Source organism: Eptatretus burgeri, chromosome 12 (assembly GCF_056783735.1).
Source record: "Eptatretus burgeri isolate ZD-2024b chromosome 12, Ebu_testis_v1, whole genome shotgun sequence".
Taxonomy (NCBI): Eukaryota; Metazoa; Chordata; class Myxini; order Myxiniformes; family Myxinidae; genus Eptatretus; species Eptatretus burgeri.
The window spans coordinates 68212417-68237917 of record NC_140972.1 but is presented as its reverse complement, the minus strand read 5'-3'; the positions used below and the strand labels follow the sequence as shown (position 1 = coordinate 68237917).

The 25501-nt window shown below is 49.0% G+C and overlaps 1 protein-coding gene across 2 annotated transcripts in view; it reads left to right on the top strand.

Moving 5' to 3' along the window:
* The window catches only part of PSMD4 (proteasome 26S subunit ubiquitin receptor, non-ATPase 4), a 75700-nt gene that overhangs the window by 28580 nt on the left and 21619 nt on the right, over nucleotides 1-25501 (top strand). The window contains exons 6-7 of one of the 2 annotated variants that reach the window (XM_085848414.1): nucleotides 16463-16675; nucleotides 16820-16928. In XM_085848414.1, coding sequence (XP_085704540.1) covers nucleotides 16463-16675; nucleotides 16820-16928 — 322 coding nt within the window. Of the gene's footprint in view, nucleotides 1-16426; nucleotides 16676-16819; nucleotides 16929-25501 lie in introns of both variants that reach the window. The other variant, XM_085848413.1, reaches the window with a different exon arrangement.

The following is a 25501-nucleotide window of genomic DNA, read 5'->3' as shown; positions in this document are numbered from 1 at the left end:
CTCTGCCATTCTTCTAACTACATCCCCTAACTAACTCGTGCTCCCACGTCGTCCCTTAAACTACAGCACGTTCCTTTTAACACTACGTAGCTAAGCTACGTCCCCACTACACATTCAAAGTCTGTCTCTGTCTCCAAAATAATCCCATTAATCCATTTTCCCAACCTAAATCTGACTAAATCCCTCTACCTAATCCATTCCACGGACTCCATGAGGACTTACCCCTGCCCCATGAAGTCGGTCTAACTAAGCTAACCCTTCCCCCTAACTAGTTTCCATCCTGTGCCCTAGGTAAGGGGGTCTTCCACCCCTTGCCCAGGAATCCTGTGCACCCGAAAGTGAGGCTTGCTTTTTTTTTTTTCATGCGCAGCACCAGCGCGGCAACTCGGAGCTCGCGCACTTTGCACCTGCCCGTGACGTCATGCAGCTGCACGTGTTCCTCGTCCCTCCTTGGACGGTACCATCCGGCAGGGATACCCCTCCTGCCGGATTCCAACCCCACGTGCAGCCATGACGTCACCGTGCGCATAAAAAAAAAAAACACAAGCCCCACGTCTCGAGGGGTTCCCCACGCGAACACATGTGCTTTGCCCGTTGGAGCTTAACACACACGATCGCGTGGAGAACCCGTCCGGTCCAAATCCGTAATCCTGCCTAGACTTTGTCCGTCCGCGGGATCGGCAAATCCACCGCTGGCGTTTCCGGACCGGGACTTCACTATCGCAAGCGAGCACGTGGGGGTCTCGTGCGTTGCACAGCACGGACCTCGTGCTCACTGCTGGGTGAACCCGGCACGGTCCCCGAAACAACTACAGCCGCTACCCGGCTTTCTTTCTTCTGTCGCCGTCGTCGTCGCCATTCAACACACGCACACCTGCGTGTTACGACACTCACACTCCATACCATTACATTCACACCGGGAGACGCGGCTGCGTGCTCCCGCATGCCAACCGACATCTCCCTCACATACCGCTCTCTCACACACACAGTCTCCCTTGCATAACCCATACCACTCACACGTGGTGCTCCATTCACTCACGCGGGGGCACTCACCCGCGGTGCCGCACTCACCCGCGGTGCTTCACTCACACTGGCCGTTTCATCCACACACACGGCCTCACTCACACACGCGGGGGCACTCACCCGCGGTGCCTCATCCACACAGGCCGTTTCACTCACACCCACGGCCTCTTCCACACACGGTGCCTCATCCACACACGGCGTGCTGGGCAGCACGTACTCTGGCACCATCGCCACCACACCACTCACACACGGGGTCGCTTCCACACACGGGGACGCACTCACACCTTGCACCACACACACAGGGACAACCACACTGGGGATTCATGTCCCCACAAGGGTCTCCGGGGCCTCTATACCCCCCAAGCTCTCCGTGCACCCGTCCACAGCACTCGTCCCCTCAACCTCGCAAAACACGACCGAACTCACCTGGTCGTGACTCGCCCCAAGGGTGCATACTCCCTCCCCTCGTTCCTGGAGGAGGCCATCCAGGTGCTCGCACTGGGTCTCTACCCAGTCCGCCAGCTCACCCCCATTATCCTCCACTACCTCTGTGTGTGTGTGTGTGTGTGCGTCTCTAGTCTTGTCATTATCATGCAGTCTCTCCTCTATTTTTTTTGTCTCCCGTGTCTCTATACATTTATAAGTTTCTGTTGTCCCCTCCTGTCTATTGGTCTCTGCTTCTTTCTGGCGTCTTTCTCTTATCTTATTGTAGGTCAACCTTGCTTTCTCTTTAAATCGCTCCCGTCCTTCCCTGTTTTTCACTCCTTGCTCTTTCACGATCTCTGCGTACCTCATCCTTGCTTTCCGTCTTAATTGTTCTCTTCTCTCCCTCGCAATTCCTTTCACCTCGTCTCTTGTCTCCCGTGTGTCTATACATTTTCTCTCCTTGTTCCTTATTTCTGTCTCTTCCTGGTTCCTTTTTCCTTCCCATCTGAGTCGTTCTTTCTCTCTGAGCCCCATTAGCTGTTCGTTCTCCCTCCGGAGCTCCTCAATCTCCGTTGACTCCAGTTTCGCTCTCCGTTTTAGTTGTTCAATTTCACACTCATATAGTTGTTGTTTTCTCTCCCACTGTGCCTCCTGCTCTTTGTTTTCCAATCTCATTGTTTCTTTCAATTGGCTCATTTCCTTCCTGTGTTTCATTCGCTGTTCTCTCACTACTCTTCCTCGTTTCCTCTCCTGTCCTTCCTTCTCCAGTTTCATGGTTTTCTTCATTTGGTTAACCTCCTTTTTGTGTTTCATTTGCTGCTGTCTAATTACTCTTCCTCGTTTCCTCTCCTGTCTTTCCTTATCCAGTTTCATGGTTTTCTTCATTTGGTTCATCTCCATTTTGTGTTTCATTCGCTGTTCTTTGTCTATCTCCTCGTACTCCAGCCTCAGCTTTTCTTTCAATTGGTCAACCTCAGATTCATGTTCTTTTTGTTTTCTATTCCATTGTTCCTCTCGTTCTTCCCTCTCCAATCTCCTTGTGTCCTTCAATCTCCTGATTTCTCCTTCCTGCTTCATTCCTTGCTCCTTCAACTTCTCCTCGTATTCCAACCTATTTTTTTTCTTTTGTCGTTCAGTTTCAAATTCATACTCTTTCAGTTTTTTATTCCACTGTCTCTCTTGTTCCTCGTTCTGCAATCTCACAGTTTCCTTTAATTGATGGATTTCTTTCTCCTGTCTCATTCCTTGTTCTTTGTATTTCCTATTCCACTGTCTTCCTTGTTCCTCATTCTGCAATCTCGTTATTTCTTTCAGTTGGCTGACTTCCTTCTCCTGTCTGATTCGTTCTTCCATCATTACTCTTTTTTGCATCTCATTCTGCAATCTCGTGGTTTCCTTCAGTTGGCTGATTTCCTTCTCCTGTCTCATTCCTTGTTCTTTCAGTACTCTTTCTTGTTCCTCATTCTGCAATCTCGTTATTTCTTTCAGTTGGCTGACTTCCTTCTCCTGTCTGATTCGTTCTTCCATCATTACTCTTTCTTGCATCTCATTCTGCAATCTCGTGGTTTCCTTCAGTTGGCTGATTTCCTTCTCCTGTCTCATTCCTTGTTCTTTCAGTACTCTTTCTTGTTCCTCATTCTTTAATCTGGCCTTCGCTTCCAGCTGTTCGATCTGTACAGTGTGGTTCCTTAACGTTTCATTCTCTGTTGTCGTTCTTTCTTCTCTCACCATCCTCAACTCGTTTTGTAATTCCCTCTCTTTGTTTTGGTGTTTCTGTAACTCAGAAGCTTTCTTTTCCAATTCCTTTCTCATCTCCGCACACTCCGACTTTGCTTTGGCTTCGAATTGTTCAATCTGCTCAGTGTGGTTCCTTAACGTTTCATTCTCTGTTCTCTTCCTTTCCTCTTTTAACATCCTCAGTTCGTCTTGTAATCCTCTTTCATTGTTTTCGTGTTTCAGTATCTCAGAAGTTTTTGTTTCCAATTCCTTTCTCAATATGCGTGCTTCTTCACTCATTTCATCTCTTCTTTCCACCGCTTCCCTCCTCAATTCGTCCTTTTTTTTACTGTATTCATTTAGTTTTTTCTGCCATTCCTTTCCCATTCTAATCTCCCCTTCCAGGATTTCTCTTTTAAACTGGCTTGCCCTTACCTCTCGCTTCAGTAGTTCCAATTCTCCATCTTGTTCGCGTTTTTCCTTTTCGAGCTTTGTTTTCCTTTCTCCTTCCTCCCTCAATTCTCCCTGCAGTTCTTCGAACTGTTCTGACTTTTCCAGCAATTCCTCCGACCTTTCCTCGAGCTGTCTCTCTCCTCTTTTTATCTTCCATTCTAGGCTTTCTCTTTCCTGATTGCCTGTTCTTATCTCTTCCTTCAATTGTTCCAACTCCCCATCGTGTTCACATTTTTTCTCTTCCAACAGTATTTCCCTCACTCTCTCCTCCAGTTCTTTGAACCGCCTTGCTTGCTCCAATAATTTTTCCATTAATTGTTTTACTTCCAAGTCGTGCTCCTTTTGTTTCTTTTCGAGCTCGGTTTTCCATTCTTCCTCCCATTGTTTCCTTTCCTGGGAGATACCAATCTGCTGTTCCTCTATTCTTTTGTTCAGTTTGCTCTTCGCATATTCCAACTGACGGGTATAAAACACTACCAAATTCTTTTTCCCACGTAATTTGTCGACTCTATTGGCCAAGTCATGTTTTTGCCACCGAATTCATTCCAGTAAATCGTCCAATCGCTGTGTCCCCCCGTACACGTAATTTTTCTGAAGCGCGTCTGCGTGCCGTTGTGACTCGTCCACTCCACGTTGCACCTCCTCGATATATTCTTCATAACGCTTCACCTTTTCCAAGACATCCCCCAATTGTGCCTGAAGCCTGCCAATGCTCGCATAGTCATCCTGCCACGCCTGCCATGGCACATGCCGTGACCACGTGCCTTGAACCGGTGACTGGGAGCTCACGACTCGTGCTGTGCCATTAATATCAGCCCGCTCCGTGCTGCCATTGTGCGACTCCGTTTGCCGGCAAAGTTCGTGCTCAAGCCGCTCCCACTGACCACAGTTAGTGGTGGGGTTATAATTATAAAAAGAACCGACCTGGGCCATGGATCCTACATGACGACACATACCTAATACCCCCGGCTCCCGCTCGCCTTGAGACGCCATCTTGCTTCTCTTAAAGGGTTAATTTGAATTGCTCGTAATTTGGAGGGAATCGGGGGTCGCTTCTCTCACCCCTGGACCGATTCCCGTCAACGATCACATATCGTGCCTACAACTTATTCCCAGCGTAGCGGAACGTGTGAGCCATATGCATACGGCGAGTACGTCGTAAAATTTTCAGCATGCTTGAAATTTCACGACGTACGAGATGTACCACAAAATATGACGGCATACTTCATCGTTTTTCAGCGTGCTCTTAACGTATACACAACTTACCCATAACGTATTCGACGTGTGCCAGCTTGGTTCGGCAAATTTTTCATAGGTCGGCAAACGCTGGCTAAATTGTCAAGGTGTGACTGCGTGGTTGACACTTTCAATTTTCAGGCGGTTATGATTTAAATCGGCGTGCGGCAGGTTTTTAACAGGCTACGCCACGAGTTCGTCAGCGATACGTGCAGCGTGCTATGCCTAAGTTAAACTATCGTTGGGCATAGCTTGTGAACGCTGACAACAGGCTAAACATTCGTTGGTATAAGTTATCTATAAGACAACGAAACGTTCTGTGCCCATTACTATTATGTTATCCATACAACCAACACGTTATGAATACGACCAAAACTTACAAAAAAACATCAAAATTTCAGCGAACGCCAACGTTTTACATACATTTTTATACGTTGCCATTGCTGGCTAAATCGTCAAGGTGTGACAGCGCCTTTAGCTGGTCGCAAAAACAGATTATCTGTTCCAGTTTCCATTGTACAACAGTGGAAAAACGCTGATGACTTATAAAACACATGGTGTCCCCACAAGTATATGTGTATATATTGTTGTAGATTCTCGCCCGCTGGTGTGCGGATGACCGCTTCTCGCCATTGGCGGCCGCTCTTGCCCACTGAACAGACAATCTAGTCGCAGCTTTCCGGATCAAACGCCGAAATCCCGCTACGGGTGTGTTTTGGATGCACACCACAGCCTAGTCAACACTCTACCCGCGCTACAGGGTCAATCGCCGAATTGTCGATATACCTAATTAATCGCGCGGGCAGACGACTGAGAGACTGTACCTCAACCGGGCCCGCTTGAAACGAGCCGCTTTAAGCAGCTCGCTTCGTTTTGGGATAACCGAGCGGGGTATTATCGCGAGGCCCCATTGAACCCGATTCTATTATCGGCTATTTAAAAACCAACTATTATTCCGAATGCAATACGGCAGTTGAATGGAGGGAAAGGACGCAACGAACAGGTTTACATTCACACAAGGACATTTATTATAATAAAGCATGTATGCAGGCATGCACAAATGCAATTAAACAAGGCAAAATACATATGCAATTATACAAGGCCAACACGCATGACAGGAGAACTACAACCATTCTACACAATCACTTAACAGTTTTTGCTACTTAGTAGACACAGCGCCACATCATTCATGCAAAGAAACAAAGGAAAAACCTCATCAAAGACAAGGGGGGTAGACTGGACCTCTTGGGGTCTTTATGAATCGCGGAGCTGTGTGAACCGCAAAAGCTCCGAGAGGCCGGGCTGGTTACCTTCACCCTCATGGTGACTCGCTAGGGCGACCCTCGCCGTCCCCTCTCCAGCGACCCATGGTTAGGCATGGCATGGCAGGCCGCGCGCCTTGGCTGCGCTCCGATTTCTCCAACTCCACCACCCCTCCGTCGACCAACGAGAGGCTGACAGACTCCTCTGCACTCCCAGACCACAACTCCCAGACTGTAGCTCGACTCTGCTTCCAGACCTCCACAACTCCCACTCGACATTTCCACATGCCCGCTTTATAGCCCAGGTGCCCCGCCCTCGCTTCCCGCCCCTTCTTCCAGCACGCGCGTGAACCTTCAAGATGAAGGGTGTTTTTTCTCTTGGATCGGGGCCTTTCTTTCCCTTTTTCATAGCCCTCATTGCGTCTGGTTCCGCTCGCAGAGTTTGTCGTTGGGGGGGGGAGGGGATGAGTCCGTCGTCCATTCTCCCCCAACGAGTGCCAGGCTTCTCGCAACCGTGTGCCGAGGTGGAATCGTGGTGATGGTTACGGTGGTTGTCGTAATGGCGGCGTGGCTGGCGTTTTGTGGTGGTCGTGAGGGTGATGTGGTTGGGCATTCATGGTTAAGGTGGTTGTTCTGAAGGCGGTTGTGGTGGTTGAAATGTGGTTGGTCCAAAATAACGATAGCAAAAGAAAAACGGCTACCTCAAAGATCACAGCCCGGCACACGAAAAAATCCCTTTAAACATCGGTGGGGAAATCTACCTGAACACAGACTTATCGACATAACTAATCGAAGGACCTATATGGTGCTCTGCGAATTTCCACAGCTGTAACAATTAATGTATATATTAGGGTGGTCAAAAAAAGTCAAAAAAAATAGAATGTTGCTCCACAAGCTTAAAATTATTTTAATATGATCCAATAACGCGCATAATTTTTTTTTAGCTTGATCGGATGTGATTTAGAGGTCGCTCCATATGACGACTTTTAGTCTCATGACTTGAATAAATTAGGGTATGGTCAGGTACGATTACGGACACTTTTGGATGTCCGAGGTGGAAATGGAGTGCATTTTCGAACTCTATGGGGTCGATTTACTCTAAGAAATGCCTGCACCAACATTGAATTCACTACCATTTCGAAATATGACCGAAAACAAGATTTATTATTACTGGAGTTGAGTAACTAATCCTACTCATTTCGATATTTTCTAATCTATAATTAATTTGTTGTCTGTCTAAACATTTCTTAGAGTAAATCGACCCCACTGAGTTCGAAAATGCACTCCATTTCCACCTCGGACATCCAGAAGTAATCGTACCTGACCATACTCTAATTTAACCAACTCATGAAACTAAAAGTCGTTATATGGAGCGACCTCTAAATCACCTCCAATCAACTTAAATTTTTTTATGCGTGTTATTGAATCATAGTGGAATAATTTAAGGCTTGTGGAGACAACATCTGAATTTTTTTTTTTTTTTTGCTGTTTTTGGACCACCCTAATATATGTATATATTGTTGCAGGGTTGGGTGAGAAGACCACTCGGTGAGGGAAAGCTACGTCAATTCCCACCAGACTCCCCGGAATTGTAGGCCGTCGCTCACGGATAATTCCGTGACGTGGCGGGTCGCTTAACCGACCATGGACGCCAATAACTCATCTGCATGACCTGGGGTCCTCCTGTCTAGAATCAGGTTACCTGTTTAACCACCGGGGAACCACGCCCTCTGTACTCCTTGTCCGAACCGGATCACTCTACCAACTGCGGATCACCTTTCTGGATCGGATGCAGCCGAGCGGCACTACCAAGGACATACAGGCTGGAAGGAACGGATTGTTGGGAATAAAGACCCGGCTAAACCTGGATTGGAACCATGCTGGACCAATGGAGGAAAAGACAAAGGCGAGCTGGGAACATTTCTACAATTATTATTTATTTACAATAAGCGAGGAAAAGCATGTGGCACAACAAAAGGTTTATTGGGGATGTAATGCAGGGAAAGATGAGAGAGGTGTGGGGTGCGACAATTATACAAGCAACTTACAAAAGCAGACACAGTGCAGACTTGACGTGAGATTAATAAAAGCAACAATCACAACAATATAAAAGATCTTGTACAGGCTTACCTAACGGACAGGCGCCAACACTCTCAGACACACACTCAGACATAGTAAACCCAATTGTGAAAGTAACTTTTGCAGCGAGGGAGGGAGTTGAGGTTACAGTTTCTCGGTACCTGAGCGTTTCGGGGGATGGATGCTCCATGGTGTGGCACCCGACAAAAGTTGTGTAATTCAGTCTGCAGCTGCACGAGTGGTAATCGTGTCTGTAGCAGGAGCCCGAGTGGAGAAGAGCGGAGTCCAAGGCCGAGAATGGAGCAGAAGACAGGACCAGGTAAGAGGCTTGGTCGAGGTTGTGTCAGCAAGGACCAGTACAGTTGGCAGGCCGTTGAGGCGAGACGTCGGCAGAGCCAAGCCGCAGGAACACTTTCACAACAACTCCTTCAATTCTCCACTTTCCAACCGACTTCTCACGCCTTTGACCTTCTTTCAACCAACTCCCACCGACTTCTTCCTTTCAATCAACAACAACCGACTTTTTCCTTTGAATCTACCAACAACCACCGACTTTTTCCTTTGAATCTACCAACAACCACCGACTTTTTTCCTTTTGATCTACAACAAAACCCCTTCCTCTGACGAATGCTCCATACTTTATAGATCCCGGAGCTCGGGGAGGAGCCATGGCGAAACCGACGTCATTGTCCGATCCGAGAATCCCGATTGGACCGGCCCTTCATGTGGTCCGCCTTTCTGGGCGGGATTTCAGCCAGATGCTAGTTCAGCCCGCCCACGCCGTGCGTGTCTGGGTTTGGGAAGGTGGATGGTGGCGCAGCTTTCATTGGAAACGTCGGGATTTTGCCTCAGAAAACGAGACTCCGGATACAGCAGATTGATGGTGGTATGCTGTGGCCAGCGAAACGAGGGTAGCAAGCGAGATGAATTTACCTCAGAACAAGGAGGGAGTAAAATAAAAGCGGAAAAAATGATTAATTAATCCTAACTAATAGCCCATCGTAACACACTCCCTGCTGTCCCGCAAGACAAAAGGTAGGGATCTATCTGCACGTATATCAATGGAATAACTGACTCAGGACAACTGTATGTTGAATGCATACGGTTCCCAGAACCATAATATATATATATATATATATATATATATATATATATCTTCTTCTTTCGGCTAGCTCCCGTTAGGGGTCGCCACAGCGGAATCAACCGTCTCCATTTCGCCAACCCGGGCCTCAACCAATCCGGTATGGAAATTTGTTTTGTTGGCCGCATGATTTGGCATAGATTTTTACGCCGGATGCCCTTCCTGACGCAACCCTGGTCGCCTCTTACGACACACAGGGATATGGTACACCTATTCTAACCGGGGCATACACCGGGCCCAGTACAACTGATACTCATTTCGCCGACCTCGGAAGGATGGCAGGCTGAGTCAACCCCCTGGTGTTTTCGAATTGGTTTTTATATATACGTAATGGTTTTATATATATATATATATATATATATATATATATATATATATATATATATATATATATATATATATATATATATATATATATATATATATATATATATATATATATATATATATATATATATATATATATATATATATATGTATATATATATATATATATATATATATATATATATATGTATATATGTATATATATATGTATATATATATATATATATATATATATATATATATATATATATATATGTATATGTATATATATATATATGTATATATATATATATATATATATATATATGTATGTATATATATATGTATGTATATATATATATATATATATATATATATATATATATATATATATATATATACATATATGTAGTTACGGGCCGGGGGTCAGCTGCCAACAGACCGCTCTGAACGGAGCCGCAAGTCAAGTCGGCTCGACCGATCGCCCGGAATATAGATCGATGCCCGGATAACTCCGAGCGACGGGTCCTTGTACAAGAACCGAAATACGCCAATCGGCAGATCACGTCGGGTAGGGTCAATTGCCAATCTTCAATTTACCTAAATACCCACGTGATCCAACTATGGGGTATTCCACCCTCGACGGATCTCATACGGAACAAACCGCCGAGGCGAGCTTGTCCGTGCGTGATTCCAAGCGGCATAATCCCCGAGAACCATCAGTCCAAATGTCCCCCTATTACGGCAAACCAATGGCTTTCTAAGTCCCAACACAGGAAATGTTCAGTCAATGAGGGAATGGACGCAACAAGCAGGTTTACATTCACACAAGGACATTTATTATAATAAAGCACGTGTGCAATTAAATATGGCAAAACATGTATGCAATTATACAAGCAACAAAAGCACGACAAAAGAACTACAACTGTCTACTTATTATGTACAGTCATTTACACTTAACAGCAGTTCCTACTTATTAGACGGGCCCACGGACACACGTACGCACACACACAAGAAATGGTAGCTGAGGCCTTTAATCACGAGCTCCAGCTCGGAGGACTGGTGAGCTGAAACTCAGAGCTTGACTCGAACCTTTCCACCTCGTGTGGTCTTCAACTTGTCCTGACCCGGGCTCCAGCGAGAGTGAGCTGGATCCAATCTCCGCGATCCTTCCCGAGCTCCCGCGAATCCTACCGCGCTTCTCAACACGTGCCCGTGAGACGAGGCGCCGATCCTTCCTGTCGATGCGTCGCTTCCCCAAGGAACCAACTCCAAGAAGAGGCCGATCCGTCGCGTCAAGCCGGGAAACAAAATGGAGAACGAAAAGCTCCACGAACCAAGAAGAAGAGGAAGAAGCCTCCACTCGCAGCTCGAGCCGAACAACCGGCTCAAGTTCCTTCCAAAACAAAGCAGCAGCCGAAGCTCACTGAGCCAGCCGAAGCAAAAAGCTTCCGAAGGCCTCAAGCCAAGCAGGACCTGATGGCCTGCTGAACGACTGCTCTCTCCGAAGCAAAAAGCTTACTCCTCTCATGGGACTCAGCACACGAACTCTGCACACGGGACTCAGAATGGGACTCTTCACGAACTCTGCCACGGGACTCCCACGAACTCAGACCACGAACTCAGCCCTACCACCACGGGACTCCCACGGGACTCTTTTTGAACAAAGAAAAGACAGACTCCTCTGCACTCCCAGACCGCAACTCCCAGACTGTAGCTGGTATATATATATATATATATATATATATATATATATATATATATATATATATATATATATATATATATATATATATATATATATATATATATATATATATATATATATATATATATATATAAATTAAAAAAATATATATTGTTACGGCTGTGGAAATTCGCCGAACACCATATAGGTCCTTCGTTCAGTTATGCCGATAAGTCCGTGTTCAGTTAGATTTCCCCACCGTTGTTTAATGGGAATTTATCCGTGTGGACGGGCTATGATCTTTGAGTTAGCCGTTTTTCTTTACTATCATTATTTTGGACCAAGCACAACGCCAACCACCAACCACCTTCTCCACCACACCAACCACCAACCACCTTCTCCACGCCACCCACCAACCACCACGTCAACCACCAACCACCCTCTCCACACCGCCTTCATAACAACGACATCTCCCCACCATCTCCTAAACCGCATCTCCCCCAATAGACCAACCCGAATAGCATCGCCTCACCTTCATCCCCGAAGCGACGCCATCTTTGCACCAGCCGCGGCGAGTCCGCATCGAACTGCATCGCTGCAGGCACATGCGGGGGTTTGCTCTCCGAGCAAGTTTGGTGATCTTGCGCACATCTGCTCTCTGAGCAAGTTTGGTGATCTCGCGCACGTCCGCTCTGTGGAAGCTTCACCTCGGAATTCGGATCAAAAGAGAGAAAGGGGCGGGGCCTATGGGGGTCGAAGGTCGAAGAGTGGAGGTCATATCTCGTCTCTCGAGCCCTATAAAAGGCCGAACGCAGCGCCAGTTCGCAGTCGTGAGTCGGTGGAGTCAGTCGGTGAGGTCTGGAGTCTGGAGTCTGGAGAACACAGTTGGGGGAGAAGTCCAGGAGAGCGGACGACGCGCGAGCTGAGAGCGTGGCCAAACCTGCTGTGCCGCGCAGACCTGCGCGTTTCGGTGGAGAGAGCCGGAGAGAGCTCGCCAGCCAGCGCCAAACGATCTGAGGTGATCGGGCTTCGGGACAGTCCGAGCATCGCTGAGGAACGGACGGGTTCTTACAAAGAGCATCAACTTTGGAAGAGCATCAAGACCCGTTCGTTCCTCTCAACGCGTCGCCGGCTGAGGCCCGAATCACCCGGCCGCTTGGCAAGGCCTGGGCTCAACCGCGGCTACGCTAGCTGCCGTGGGGACGGGACGTCGCGGGTCGCCCCATCGAGGCACCACGAAGGTGGAGGTAATCTGCAACGGTCTCGTGGAACTTCTTTGGTCCGCCAAGCTACACGTAACAAAGGTCTACGGGTCCAGTCTGACCCCCTTGTCTTTGAGGGGGTCTTTCCTTGTTTATTTGTGTGAAAGTTGTGGCGCCGTGTCCTGCAAGTAGAACTGTTGTTAAGTGCTTGTGAATAATAAATAATAGACGGTTGTAGTGCTTTGTCTTGCTCGCGTCTTGTCCCTTCCCGCCAATTCATTGCATGATTGATTATATACGTGTAAATAATAAATGTGCTTGTTTAAATGTCACCCGCTCGTTGTGTCCTTTTTCCACAATTGAACTGCAATCTTGCCTTTGGAATAATAGCGGGCTTTTTGATAGCCGATAAAATAATCGGGTCCAGCGAGGTCTCGCGATAATACCCTGCTCGGTTATACCAGAATGGAACGAACCGCTTAAGCGGTTCGTGTCCAAGCAGACCTCGCTGAGGTACTGTCTCTCGGTAGGCTGCCCGCACAAATAATTAGGTATATCGACAATACGGCGATTGACCCTGTCGCGCGCGGGTAGAATATTGACTAGGCCGTGGTGTGCCCTTGGAGCACACCCGTGACTGGTTTTTGGCGTTGTTCCAGAAAGTCGCGACTGAATTGTCCGTCTGGTGGCCTTACGGCCACGACTCGGTTAAAAAGCGGATGTTCGCACGCCGTCAGGCGGAAATTCGTAACATATATATATATATATATATATATATATATATATATATATATATATATATATATATATATATATATATATATATATATATATATATATATATATATATATATATATATATATATATCGTGCCAATCGGCCACCCGGGTAGGATAGGGTTGTTCGCCAAACTCGACCTACCTAAGTACCCACGCGGATGGTAAACCGGGCGATCGTACCTCGCCGCAGGTCGACTCCGGACACGAGCCGCTTGGGCGGCCCGTTCCATACTATCGGGATAACCGAGCGGTGTTATCTTCGACCTCGACGGTTCAGATTATTTACAGGGCATTTTGCACCCACTACGAACCCTTTACGTGAAGCAGGATGGAGATTCAATTAGGAAAAGACGAAGCGAAACGGGAAAACAGTTCACACAATGCACATTTATTTCCCGGCACATGGAAAGCACGTATATACAGCCATACAGTCAAAATGCACATAAAGCAACCAAAACAATAAAAGCAACAATGACACAGAGTTAATACAGACTATGCGCACACACGGCAACACTTATACAGCTTTACTTCGCAGACGGCGCCAACACACATTGACACAAAAGCAAAGGAAAGAAGCCACCCTCATAGACAAGGAGGCAGACAGGCCTGTAGGCCAAATGTGCGCGTGACCTGGAGGAGCGGCCAGGTCTGCGAGACCGGGGGGGGGGGGGTCCTGCCCACGTCCTCGTGACGCGTTGGCGGGCGAGCCGCAAATGTGGCCGCGCGGCTGTGCTCCGAGTCCGTGCTTCTTGGCGGGTTTCATTGGCACGACGTTTGGAGTGGGGTGGGAACGGGGCCCCCTTTTGCACTATCTCAGCGCGGGGGGAAAGGGGGAATTGTTGATGCCCTCGGGGAGGAGAATGGTTGGCTGGCTTGGGTCCCGCGACAAGACGAGCGATTCCCCACACCGTAATCTCGTCGCCGACCGCCATCCTTCTCGCCTCGGACCCGAGCTCCTTTGCCTCTTCCCGCAACTCTTCTCAGTTCCGCACTCTCCTCACCCGACCGACTCGACTCGACCCACTCCCATTGACAATTCGCCTTGCGCTCGCCTTTTTATAGGCGGGCAGGAGAAGCCAGTATGCAAATATTCGGATCAGAATGACCTCGGGGGCGGAGCCAGGCTCGCCCATTTGTCGGAGGAAACGGGGTGTGAACCTCCCCTGATCCGAGAATTTGCGTATATCGACTTCACACACACGCGCCTGGAGGCGGGGCCAAGCAGCCCCGTGCTCGCTAATTTGACGGAGGAAAAGTGGGCGTGTAGCGTTTTTGATCCGAATTTTCCCTCGGAAAGGCCGCTATTTGCGCTCGCGGCTCGGTGCGCTCGGCACCAAACGCCAAACGTGCCCGAGACAGCCCGACGTTCAGTGTTCACAGGTGGTGCGGGAATGGCCGTAGAAGGAGAGAGGTGAAGGTGGTGGAGGGTTTTCGGTGGTGGTTTGATGGTTATGGTGCCGTTTGGGAATGGTGGTGATGCGATGATGTGGGAGCGTAGATGGTGGCAGTGGCGTGGTTGTTGTGTGGCGGTTGAGACGTGGTTGGTTCAAAATAAAGATAGAACAGAAAAAATGGCTAACTCAAAGCGTCGCAGCCCGGATGAATCACATAAATTCCCTCTATACAACGGGTTTGGGCTAACTACACATGTACTTAGAGATATCTCACCTACGGGCCCTTCATGGTGTCATGCGAATTTCCACAGCTGTAACAATATATATATATATATATATATATATATATATATATATATATATATATATATATATATATATATATATATATATATATATATAATTTATGTGTTACATATTATGGATTATTTATGTGTTACATATTATGGATTATTTATGTCTTGCATAGTGAGACCACATTCACTGGAACAATCATCTGTGTGGCAGACACTGTTCTTTGAGGATTATGTGGTCTTGCCGTGTGAGACATAAATCGTGGCTAATGCTCACCATTACAGCCAGGCGGTACGATTGAAATTTAAATGACGAATGTGGCCACAATTGGTGAGCTATTTATACGGTATGCCGTCCTGATGAGGGTAAATTAGCCTGAAATCCGGATAGGCGGCTCTGGTTGATGTTTAACCAATATCGACCATAAAATCTCTCCCTGGTGACATAGTCGACCAGCTGAAGCCTCCAGGTTGGAGGTAACGCTTTAGTGTGTGCTTGTGCAGGATTTTACATCCTTTGGTGGTCGGGGAAGCGCTAATCACACTCCACATATTTCAATATATATTCTGTATCTAGGTCCACATTAGCTCCATTATAAGATTTTAATCACAAGCTATCTTGTTAATCAAAATCATTTTCAGAGTAAACTTCTCTGTGATGTAAAATTTTACTGACTTAGTCATTTAAAATATATATATAATTGCTTATAAATGGTAATGTTAGTTTTTAAAATGGATTTATTTAAAGTGTCTATGAAGGGGTGGAGGCAACATTATAATAAAAATGAGGATGATGGGAGAATCAGAAGAGGGTAGGGGAGTCTGTGAGGAGTGCCGAGAGGAAGCGGATATTTGGAGTTTATGCAAACGATGAGGAGGAAGGGAAGGGCCATCTGGGGATTGTGGGGTGGAGGGAATTGGAACACATGAAAAATTTCTCCATATTTGATTTGCTTCTTATTTTTATCCAGTATCGATGAGGCTTGTGGAGGAGCCAGAACACAGAATGGACCAGGATGTAACAGACCAAAAAGAATAGTAGAAAGCGATAATTGGGTGTTGGGGAAATACCAACTACAGAGTTGAGTGACAAAATAGAGGGGAAATTAGAGAAATATGGGATGTGGGGAAGAATTGGTGGAAGAGGAAGACACAGGGAGTGAACAAGATGGATACAGCCACAAACTCTCATTCACAGAAGTGGAAGGACAAACTGCATATCTGTGAAGACATGGGCTTGGGTAGGGTTAATGTAGCTATAAAAGACCAAGGTTGTGGATGGGTGATTTCATCGAACACTTAAGATGTGTTAAAGAAAGGATTGCAAATTGTTTGGTAAAATTATTTCCTGGCACTACGATCATGATTCATTTATATAAGGAACTCGCTTTATAGTAATCTATTTTTTTTTTTGCTGTTTTCCTTTCAGAGAGGAGGCTTACTCGTTTGTAATCTGCATCCACAGGAAAACAACACCGAGAAGTTGACAGCTTTTGTCAATGCTCTCAATGGCAAAGAAGGCACCGGATCTCATCTGGTTACTGTTCCCCCTGGGTCCAGTCTTGCAGATGCTTTGCTCAGCTCGCCAATCCTGGCTGGAGAGGGAGTTGGTTTTGGTTTGGGAACCTCTAACTTTGAATTTGGGGTTGATCCAAATGCAGACCCAGAACTGGCCTTGGTAAGACCGTGATTATTCGACGAACCTTCGAGGCCTTCATTTTGCTTGCTCTTCCTCTCTTCAGTATTTTGTTATAGCAATTTTTGTGTGGATTGTCAGGCATAAGATACTATTGAAGCCAGTACTGACCCCCCAATTGTACAGGCACTGCGCGTTTCTATGGAGGAACAGCGGCAGCGCCAGGAGGAGGAAGCACGCAGGGCGGCAGCTGCTTCTGCTGTTGATGTCGGTGTGAAACCCACAGGCGGAGAAGGTATGACTTTGATAAATCTACAGCATTGTACAAAGTTCATATAATGATGTCTTAAATAATAATCATTTTTCAGGAAACACTTTTCTCAGGGCATTTACTCTTAGTGCAAGATAACTCGGTCGATTGAACGTAGTTACCACCCAAGGAACTTTGGAAGTTACTTGGAAACTTCATTAAACCCTGCGACATTATACAGCAATCTTTTTATTACTAATCTCCAAACTTTTTGAATTGCTTTGCATTTACAAAGCTTGCATGTAATTTTTTTCTGAGTTTAGCTTAAATGCACAAAACACAGTGATTCCCTTTTCATGGTATTCCATCAAGAAGCATTGACTTGCTGGCCATTTATATGTGATATTGCATATACTAAGGAAGCCTTTTTTTTCTTGCTTTTTTGTCCATCAACTTCCCCACCTCTATTTGTCTGTGCAAGCTGCTATAATTATTGCTCGGGATTGTAACACTAGCCATGGAATGGTTCACATGTTGTAAATGTACACTCGGCACTCTGTTTTGGCACAGCCGTTGAGCAATGCACAATTTATAGTCTGCATGTTGTAGATGAGTACAGGCAGACAGCTAGGTAACACTGAAGTGCGGGCACGAGAAATTCCTATTGCCGCAGACTTCCTCGTTTTCTGATTGAGTCTTTTCCAAGATCAGCACAAATGACTGGTAATACAAAATAAGTTGTGATGCAGCCTTTGGATACACCATTATTGCTACATTTGTTTTGTGAAACTTCAGTTGAGTAACATGAAACGTAAGTTATAAAAGCTTACCAATTCGTTCTAAGTTTTTTTTTTTTTATGCCTCACTGATGAGGCATAATCATGAGATGCAATTGTAGTTTACATTCCGTTCTAGCGCTGGTGTGGGTAGTGACGTGAGGCATTGTCATTGCAATGTAACAAAATACTTTTGAATATGTGGTTACATAACTTGCTGAGCATGTGTGCTTTCCCTTTTTATTGCCAGTGTCACAATCAGCAAAAGGATCACGTGTTGTGTTGTGTTGTGTACAAAACAGACCAAGAGGCATTTGGTGAATGTTCTGGCATTTCCAGTTGCAATGTATGGATACGAGTCATGGACAGCGAAAAAGAAAGGAAGACGATTGATAGTTTTGAGATGTAGTAGAGGAGAAGATGAATGTTAAAAATTCCTTGAATTGCAAGAAGAGCAAAAAAGAAACGAGACCACCGGCACCATGTACATGAGGAGTGCTGATGTTAAAAAGAAACTGTCATATTTTGGGCACATCGTGCGTGCAGAAAATGAAAGTCTGGCGAAATCATTCATGTTGGAAATGGGTTGAATGAAGAAGAGGAAGATGCAGACCATGTATGTGCTCGGAGGATGGGGTCAAGGCTGCATCCAAGCTATTTCTGCCAGAGCTTCAGGGAGCTGTCCTGGATAGGGATGTTTGTAGAAATCTGATCAATATCATGACTCACCAGAAGTCTGCTCTGACTTTCCAGAAATGTGTATGTATATATTGTTGCGGATTCGCGCCCGCCGGCGTGCGAGCGGCCACGTAACTCGAATCGCGGCACGTCGCCCACCGGACGGACAATCCCGTCGTGACCCTCTCGGACTAACGCCGGGAACTAGTCACGGGTGGGCCTTTCGGCCTCACCACGATCGTGCCAATCGGCCCCCCGCGTGGGATAGGGTTGCTCGCCAAATTCGACCTACCTAAGTACCCACACGGAGGGTAGACCGGGCGATCGCACCTCGCCGCAGGTCAACTTCGGACACGGGCCACTTTAAGCGACCGGTTCCGTACTATCGGCATAACCGAGCGGTGTTATCGTCAACTTCGACGGTTCGATTAATTATTGGGCGTATTTAGCCCACGACCAACCCTTTACGTGAAGTAAGATGGAGATTCAATAAAGGAAAAGACGAAGCGAAACGGGAAAAACAGTTCAACATAAAGCACATTTATTCCGCGGCAAACGGAAAGCACACATATGCAATTATACACCAAAAGCAAATGTAAAAGTAGAAGAAGCACAACAATTCTGCACAAAAAGCAAATGTAACAATGCAGATCTACTACCGACTACCGAGCACACAGCAACACTTATACAGTTTTACTTCACAGACGGCGCCGACAACACATATACTCAAAGCAAAAGAAAAAGGGACCACCCTCAACTACAAGGGGGCAGACGGGCCTGGGGCCGAGACCGCGTCGAGCCTACCCGTCTGGTGATGAGCCGCAAAATGGCGGTGGCGCCCCGACTCCGCGGGCCTCGCTGGCACTGCCTGGAATGGGGTGGGAACGGGGCCCCCTTCTCACACTATCTCAGCGCGGGGGGAAACAGGAGGGGGTTGTTGATGCTCGGGGGAATGAGGATATCTCGCTGGTGTGGGTGCCGCGACGAGCGTCTCCACCGCGACCTCGGTCACGTTACCGGCCTCCCCTCTCCGCAGCTCCCCGACTCTGACACGAACGCCCTCTCGACTGCCTTCGCCGCCGCCACCACCACTCTCCAACTCTCCACTCTTCTCAGCTCCGTCCAACTGCGTCCAACTGCTTTCCTCCTCTCAGAAACTCTCAACTCTTTCCAACTCAACTACTCTTTTGGCGAGCGAATGCGGCCCTTTATAGCCCCCGGGGCTTCGCTCCTTCACCTTCGACCCTTCACCTCTGGCTGGCTCCCCATTGGACAGAGGAAAAGTGGGCGTGAATGATTTTTGATCCGCGAATCTGCATATAGCGATTATACTCCGACGCACCTGGAGGCGGGGCCAAATCGCCCCACGCTCGCTGATAGGACGGAACAGAAGTGGGCGTGAATGATTCTCGATCCGATTTCTCGGAAAGGCTGGTGTTTTTGCACCCGCTGCTCGGTGCGCGCCTTGTACGAGTCCAGTATCGGTGCCCACAAGCGGCGCGGGAATGGCGGTGATGCGATGGTTGCGAGAGCGAGATGTGACGGCAAGGGTCGTGGCTGTTGTTGTGAAGCGGCGTTGCGGTTGGTGGTTGTTGTGTGATGGCTGTTGAGACGTGGTTGGTGGTGGTTGTGGTGGTAGTAATGGCGGCTGGTCCAAAATAAAGATAGTAAAAGAAAAACGGCTATCCTGAAGGGTCGCAGCCCGAATGAATGACATTTATTCCCTCTAAACAACGGGTTTGGACTAACTACACATATACTTACAGAGATATCTCACCTAAGGGACCTGAATGGTGGTTTGCGAATTTCGTCAACCACAACACTACCCCCTCCCCTTTTTACAGACTCGTCCCGAGTCGTCAAATTTTCGTGTGCCATCATGTGTAGTTTTCCCCTAGTACATTTTATCTACGGATCCCTGAGTGCGACATTCATGGTATTCGTGTCCCCAAAATAAATAACCTGAGGGCTGAGTAACTACCTAAACAAACTCGCTCACATGGACGACTTAAATAAAATTGCCGGCACTAAGACAGACATGCCGGGGGCGCACTCATATGTACAGTACATCTTAACCTTAACTTACAAATTTTACACTAAACCATGGCCCAGGATCACTGAACTCTGCAAAAAGAAAGCAGTTAGCAGGGAGCCAGGCTGCTCGCATGCAGTCTCTGACTCAAACAATGCAGGTGACAGGGAACGTGGCCGGCTGCTCACACGCAGTCCAAGGCCTTCCCTTTTGAACTGAACGCAGTGAACCACAACGGTGCATGGGCTGCACAAACGCAGTCTCCGTGCCAGCTCAAGTGGCACACGCAATGAGCACAACGAATGGATGGATGAATGGATGGACGCAAACACGGTGCACGGGCCGACACTGCAGGCCCGTGTTGTAGCTGCCAACAGGGCAGTTCTCGCAGCGTGCAAACTGTTGCTTTCTGATCCTGGCGCACATGGCAATGAACAGGGGGGGGAAAAGCAAAAATTGAACGGGGCTGATGAACAGGGGCAGTGGGCATGGCATGGCATGGCAAAGGTGATCAGGCAAACACCGCCCGCAGAACAAGGCCGCTGCAGGCAAACACAGCCGGCAGATGAACTGGCCGGCACAGGCCTCGCAGAAAACAGCTGCAGACGATCCGGCCGGTACAGGCCTTGCAGCACAGCAGCTGCAGCCGATCCAGCCGGCACAGGCCTTGCAGCAAAACAACAGCTGCCGATGAAGTTGGCCAGCCTTCGCGTTCAGTGGAGGTTGGTGGAGGGAGTGCGGTGGTGCTGGCCACTCGGAAGGCGGGCTCGGACCTACTCTACGGTCTCCCTCCCAACCTATCGCCTTTGCCTGTCACTGTCCATACCCACTCCCTTAATTTGTCCAAAACCAATTTAGCCCCAACTTATTTTTTTATTTTTACTTCCCCACTATAAATCGTCCCCTAACCCCCTGTACTGTCCTTGTTCGGCTAACCTATCCTGTCACCTAGCCTACTCCCAACCCCTACGTTCCCTTCCCGGAGGGGAACAAGGGAGAGCTAGCGTCCTGTGTCGAGGCCCAATCCAAGCCTCAGAATGGCCTCCCCAGAGTTCAGCGATCTATAACCAAAGTGGGTCCAGCGGCCCACAACGAGAGCGAGGGGATGGATGGTGCGGAGGGGTACACTTCCTCATCTACCCTAACCATTAACCTGTTGAACTACCCCGGGGCTTTCAACAAGCGCCTCTCGCTTAAACTATTGGTTCTAACAACCCAGATTCCCGTCGCCTGTGTTGGTGTCCTCACAATTTCGGGGCTCAGCCCCAATTTTCTCTCCGTGCCCTCACACGGTCTCATGGCTGGGACGCGTGGCTCCCCTTGGCAGGCACGACCCTCTGCCGAATCTCCCGCTATGGCACCCCCGGGCACTACACTGCCTCCGAGCCTACCAGCTCCCTAAACACCGGGGAGTGCCCCCCATGGCACCTCCCCTGAAACGCACACGTGGCAAGCTGGCTTCCCAGGCCCCTTTCCGAGGGTCACCTGTGCCCACAACACTGCCCACGCGGCTAATGGCGCCCCGGGCCCCCGCACCAAGCAGGCGCACCCGTGCCCACTACGCTATCCCGGCCCCCCATGGGCCCTTGGCCTACCACGGCCGACTAGCCTGGTGCCCGGGGTACCCACTCAGCGATACTCACCTTTCGCAGCCACGCTCCCAGCCCATTAACAGGGCTCCTGCACCCCTCCAAATGGGATTCGAGCCTACATTCACACCAACAACAAAACGACCTCCATTTTTCAATTTAACTAACCCCCTAACTCACTCTACACTGACCCCGGGGTCCCTTGGGCGGGAGTCACTCCTCCCCCCAATCGCTCATCGCACCATGCAGTCCCCATTCGCTCCATACACACAGACCCGCTGGCCTCACTCACTCATCATGTACTCACCTCACAACTCTTCAACACACACACCGCTGAACTCTGCCATCCTTCTAACTACTTCCCCTAACTAACTCGTGCTCCCACGTCGTCCCTTAAACTACAGCACGTTCCATTTAACACTACGTAGCTAAGCTACGTCCCCACTACACACTCATTGTCAGTCACTGTCTCTTAATATTCCATTTCCCAACCTAAATCTGACTAACAATCCCTCTAACTAATCCATTCCACTGGCTCCATGAGGACTTACCCCTGCCCCATGGAGCCGGTCTAACTAAGCTAACCCTTCCCCCTAACTAGTTTCATCCTGTGCCCTGGGAAGGGGGTCTTCCACCCCTTGCCCGGGAATCCTGTTCACCCGAAAGTGAGGCTTGCTTTTTCCTTTTTTTTTTCACATGCGCAGCACCAGCGCGGCAACTCACAGCTCGCGCACTTTGCACCTGCCCGTGACGTCATGCAGCTGCACGTGTACCTCGTCCCTCCTTGGACGGTACCATCCGGCAGGGATACCCCTCCTGCCGGATTCCAACCCCGCGTGCAGCCATGACGTCACCGTGCGCATAAAAAAAACACAAGCCCCACGTCTCGAGGGCTTCCCCACGCGAACACATGTGCTTTGCCCGTTGGAGCTTAACACACACGATCGCGTGGAGAACCCGTCCGGTCCAAATCCGTAATCCTGCCTAAACTTTGTCCGTCGCGGGATCGGCAACATTCACCGCGCTCGTTTCCGGACCGGGACTTCACTCTCGTAAGCGAGCACGTGGGGGCCTCGTGCGTTGCACAGCACGGACCTCGCGCGCGCTGATGGGCGAACCAGGCACGGTCCCCGAAACAGCTACAGCCGCTACCCGGCTTTTGTCCCTCACATGTCGCTGTCGTCGTCTCCATTCCACCCACGCACACCTGCGTGTTACGACGCTCACACTCCACTCCATTATATTCACCCCGGGAGACGCGGCTGCATGCTCACGCATGCCGACCGACATCTCCCTTACACACAGCGACCTTGCACACGCTGTCTCTCTCACACTCGGCCGCTCACTCACGCATGCCGTTACCCTTGCACACGTGGCTCCACTCACTCGCGGCCTTTCACTCACTCGTGCCATTTCCCTCACACAAACCATACTACTCACACACGCGGGGGCACTCATCCGCGGTGCCTCACTCATACACCGTGCCTCACTCACACATGCGGGGGCACTCAACCGCGGTGTTTCACTCACACACGGCGCGCTGGGAAGCACGCCCTTCTGCACACTTACCACCACACCACTCACACACGGGGTCGCTTCCACACACGGGGTCTTTGTCACCCACCCGGTCGCTCTCACACACGCCCTTGCACCCACGCTATGCGTGCGTTGCAGCACGCATTTCGCCACACTCATGAACACACACCTCGACACCACACACACCGGGACAACCACACTGGGGATTAGTGTCCCCACAAGGGTCTCCGGGGCATCTTTCCCCCCCAAGCTTTCCGTGCACCCGTTCGCAGCACTCCTCCCCCCGAACTCGCTCGACACGACCGAACCCACCTGGTCGTGACTCGCTTCAAGGGGGCATACTCCCTCCCCTCGTTCCTGGAGGAGGCCATCCAACTGCTCGCACCGGGTCTCTACCCAGTCCGCGAGCTCACCCCCATTATCCTCCACTACCTCCGTGTGTGTGTGTGCGTCACTTACCCCGTCTTCATCGTGTAGTCTTCCCTCTATCGTTCCCATCTCCCGTGTCTCTGCCAACTCAGTCACCTCTTCACCCTTTACCTCCCTTGTCTCAACTATTATTTCCGTCTCTTCCCTTGTTATCTCCCTCGTACACGTCTCCGTCACCCCAATTAGTTTTTCCCTCTCAGTTACCGTCACTTTTTCCGTCACGACCCTCGCCCAACACGTCCCCCGAATTATTTTTTCCTTACCCGCCTCCACCGCGGGCCCGACAGCCGTTGCACTCCCTCCCAGCTCGTTCGCTCCCACACGTGGAGTCGCCATTTTAAGCTCCCCGGTTACTGCCTTCATGCCCGCCTGCAGGCTTCGGCCCATGCTCTGCGTCTCACCCCGCAGCCCTTTCATTTTTTCCTTCATTTTGAGTGCGTTTGTTTCCATCTTTTCGTTCATGCGTTTTATTTCGTTTGTGTTTGTATCCATCTTTTCGTTCATGCCTTTTATTTCGTTTATCATTTCATTTGTGTTTGTATCCATCTTTTCGTTCATGCCTTTTATTTCGTTTATCATTTCATTTGTGTTTGTATCCATCTTCGCTGTCATTGCCGCCAGCATGGCGCATAGCTGGGCCATGTCGGTGCGCTTGGGTGAGCCGATTCGGCAAGGATCGGGGGGTTTTGGCGGAGAGGGGGAGGGGAGGTGTCATACACCGCGGCCGCCGCCGCACCTATTTCAGGCTCTGGGTTCAGTTGGGGGAGTTCATGTTCCTGCACAACCAACATTTCCTGCACGGGGATTTCATCCTGGACCATGGATCCTACATTACTACACATATACATTTCTAATACCCCCGGCTCCCGCTCGCCTTGAGACGCCATCTTATTTCTCGTAAAGGGTTAATTTGAATCGCTCGTAATTTGGAGGGAATCGGGGGTCGCTCCTCTCACCCCTGGACCGATTCCCGTGAATTTAGCTGGAGAAAGGAGAGCCCGTTGTCCCGTTCTCCGACACCAGTGTCGCGAGGAGGGGGATGAGTTTGTATCCCACTGCTGACACCAGTGTTGCGGATTCACGCCCGCCGGCGTGCGAGCGGCCACGTAACTCGAATCGCGGCACGTCGCCCACCGGACGGACAATCCCGTCGTGACCCTCTCGGACTAACGCCGGGAACTAGTCACGGGTGGGCCTTTCGGCCTCACCACGACCGTGCCAATCGGCCCCCCGCGTGGGATAGGGTTGCTCGCCAAATTCGACCTACCTAAGTACCCACACGGAGGGTAGACCGGGCGATCGCACCTCGCCGCAGGTCGACTTCGGACACGGGCCACTTTAAGCGACCCGTTCCGTACTATCGGGATAACCGAGCGGTGTTATCGTCAACCTCGACAGTTCGATTAATTATTGGGCGTATTTAGCCCACGACCAACCCTTTACGTGAAGTAAGATGGAGATTCAATAAAGGAAAAGACGAAGCGAAACGGGAAAAACAGTTCAACATAAAGCACATTTATTCCGCGGCAAACGGAAAGCACACATATACAATTATACACCAAAAGCAAATGTAAAAGT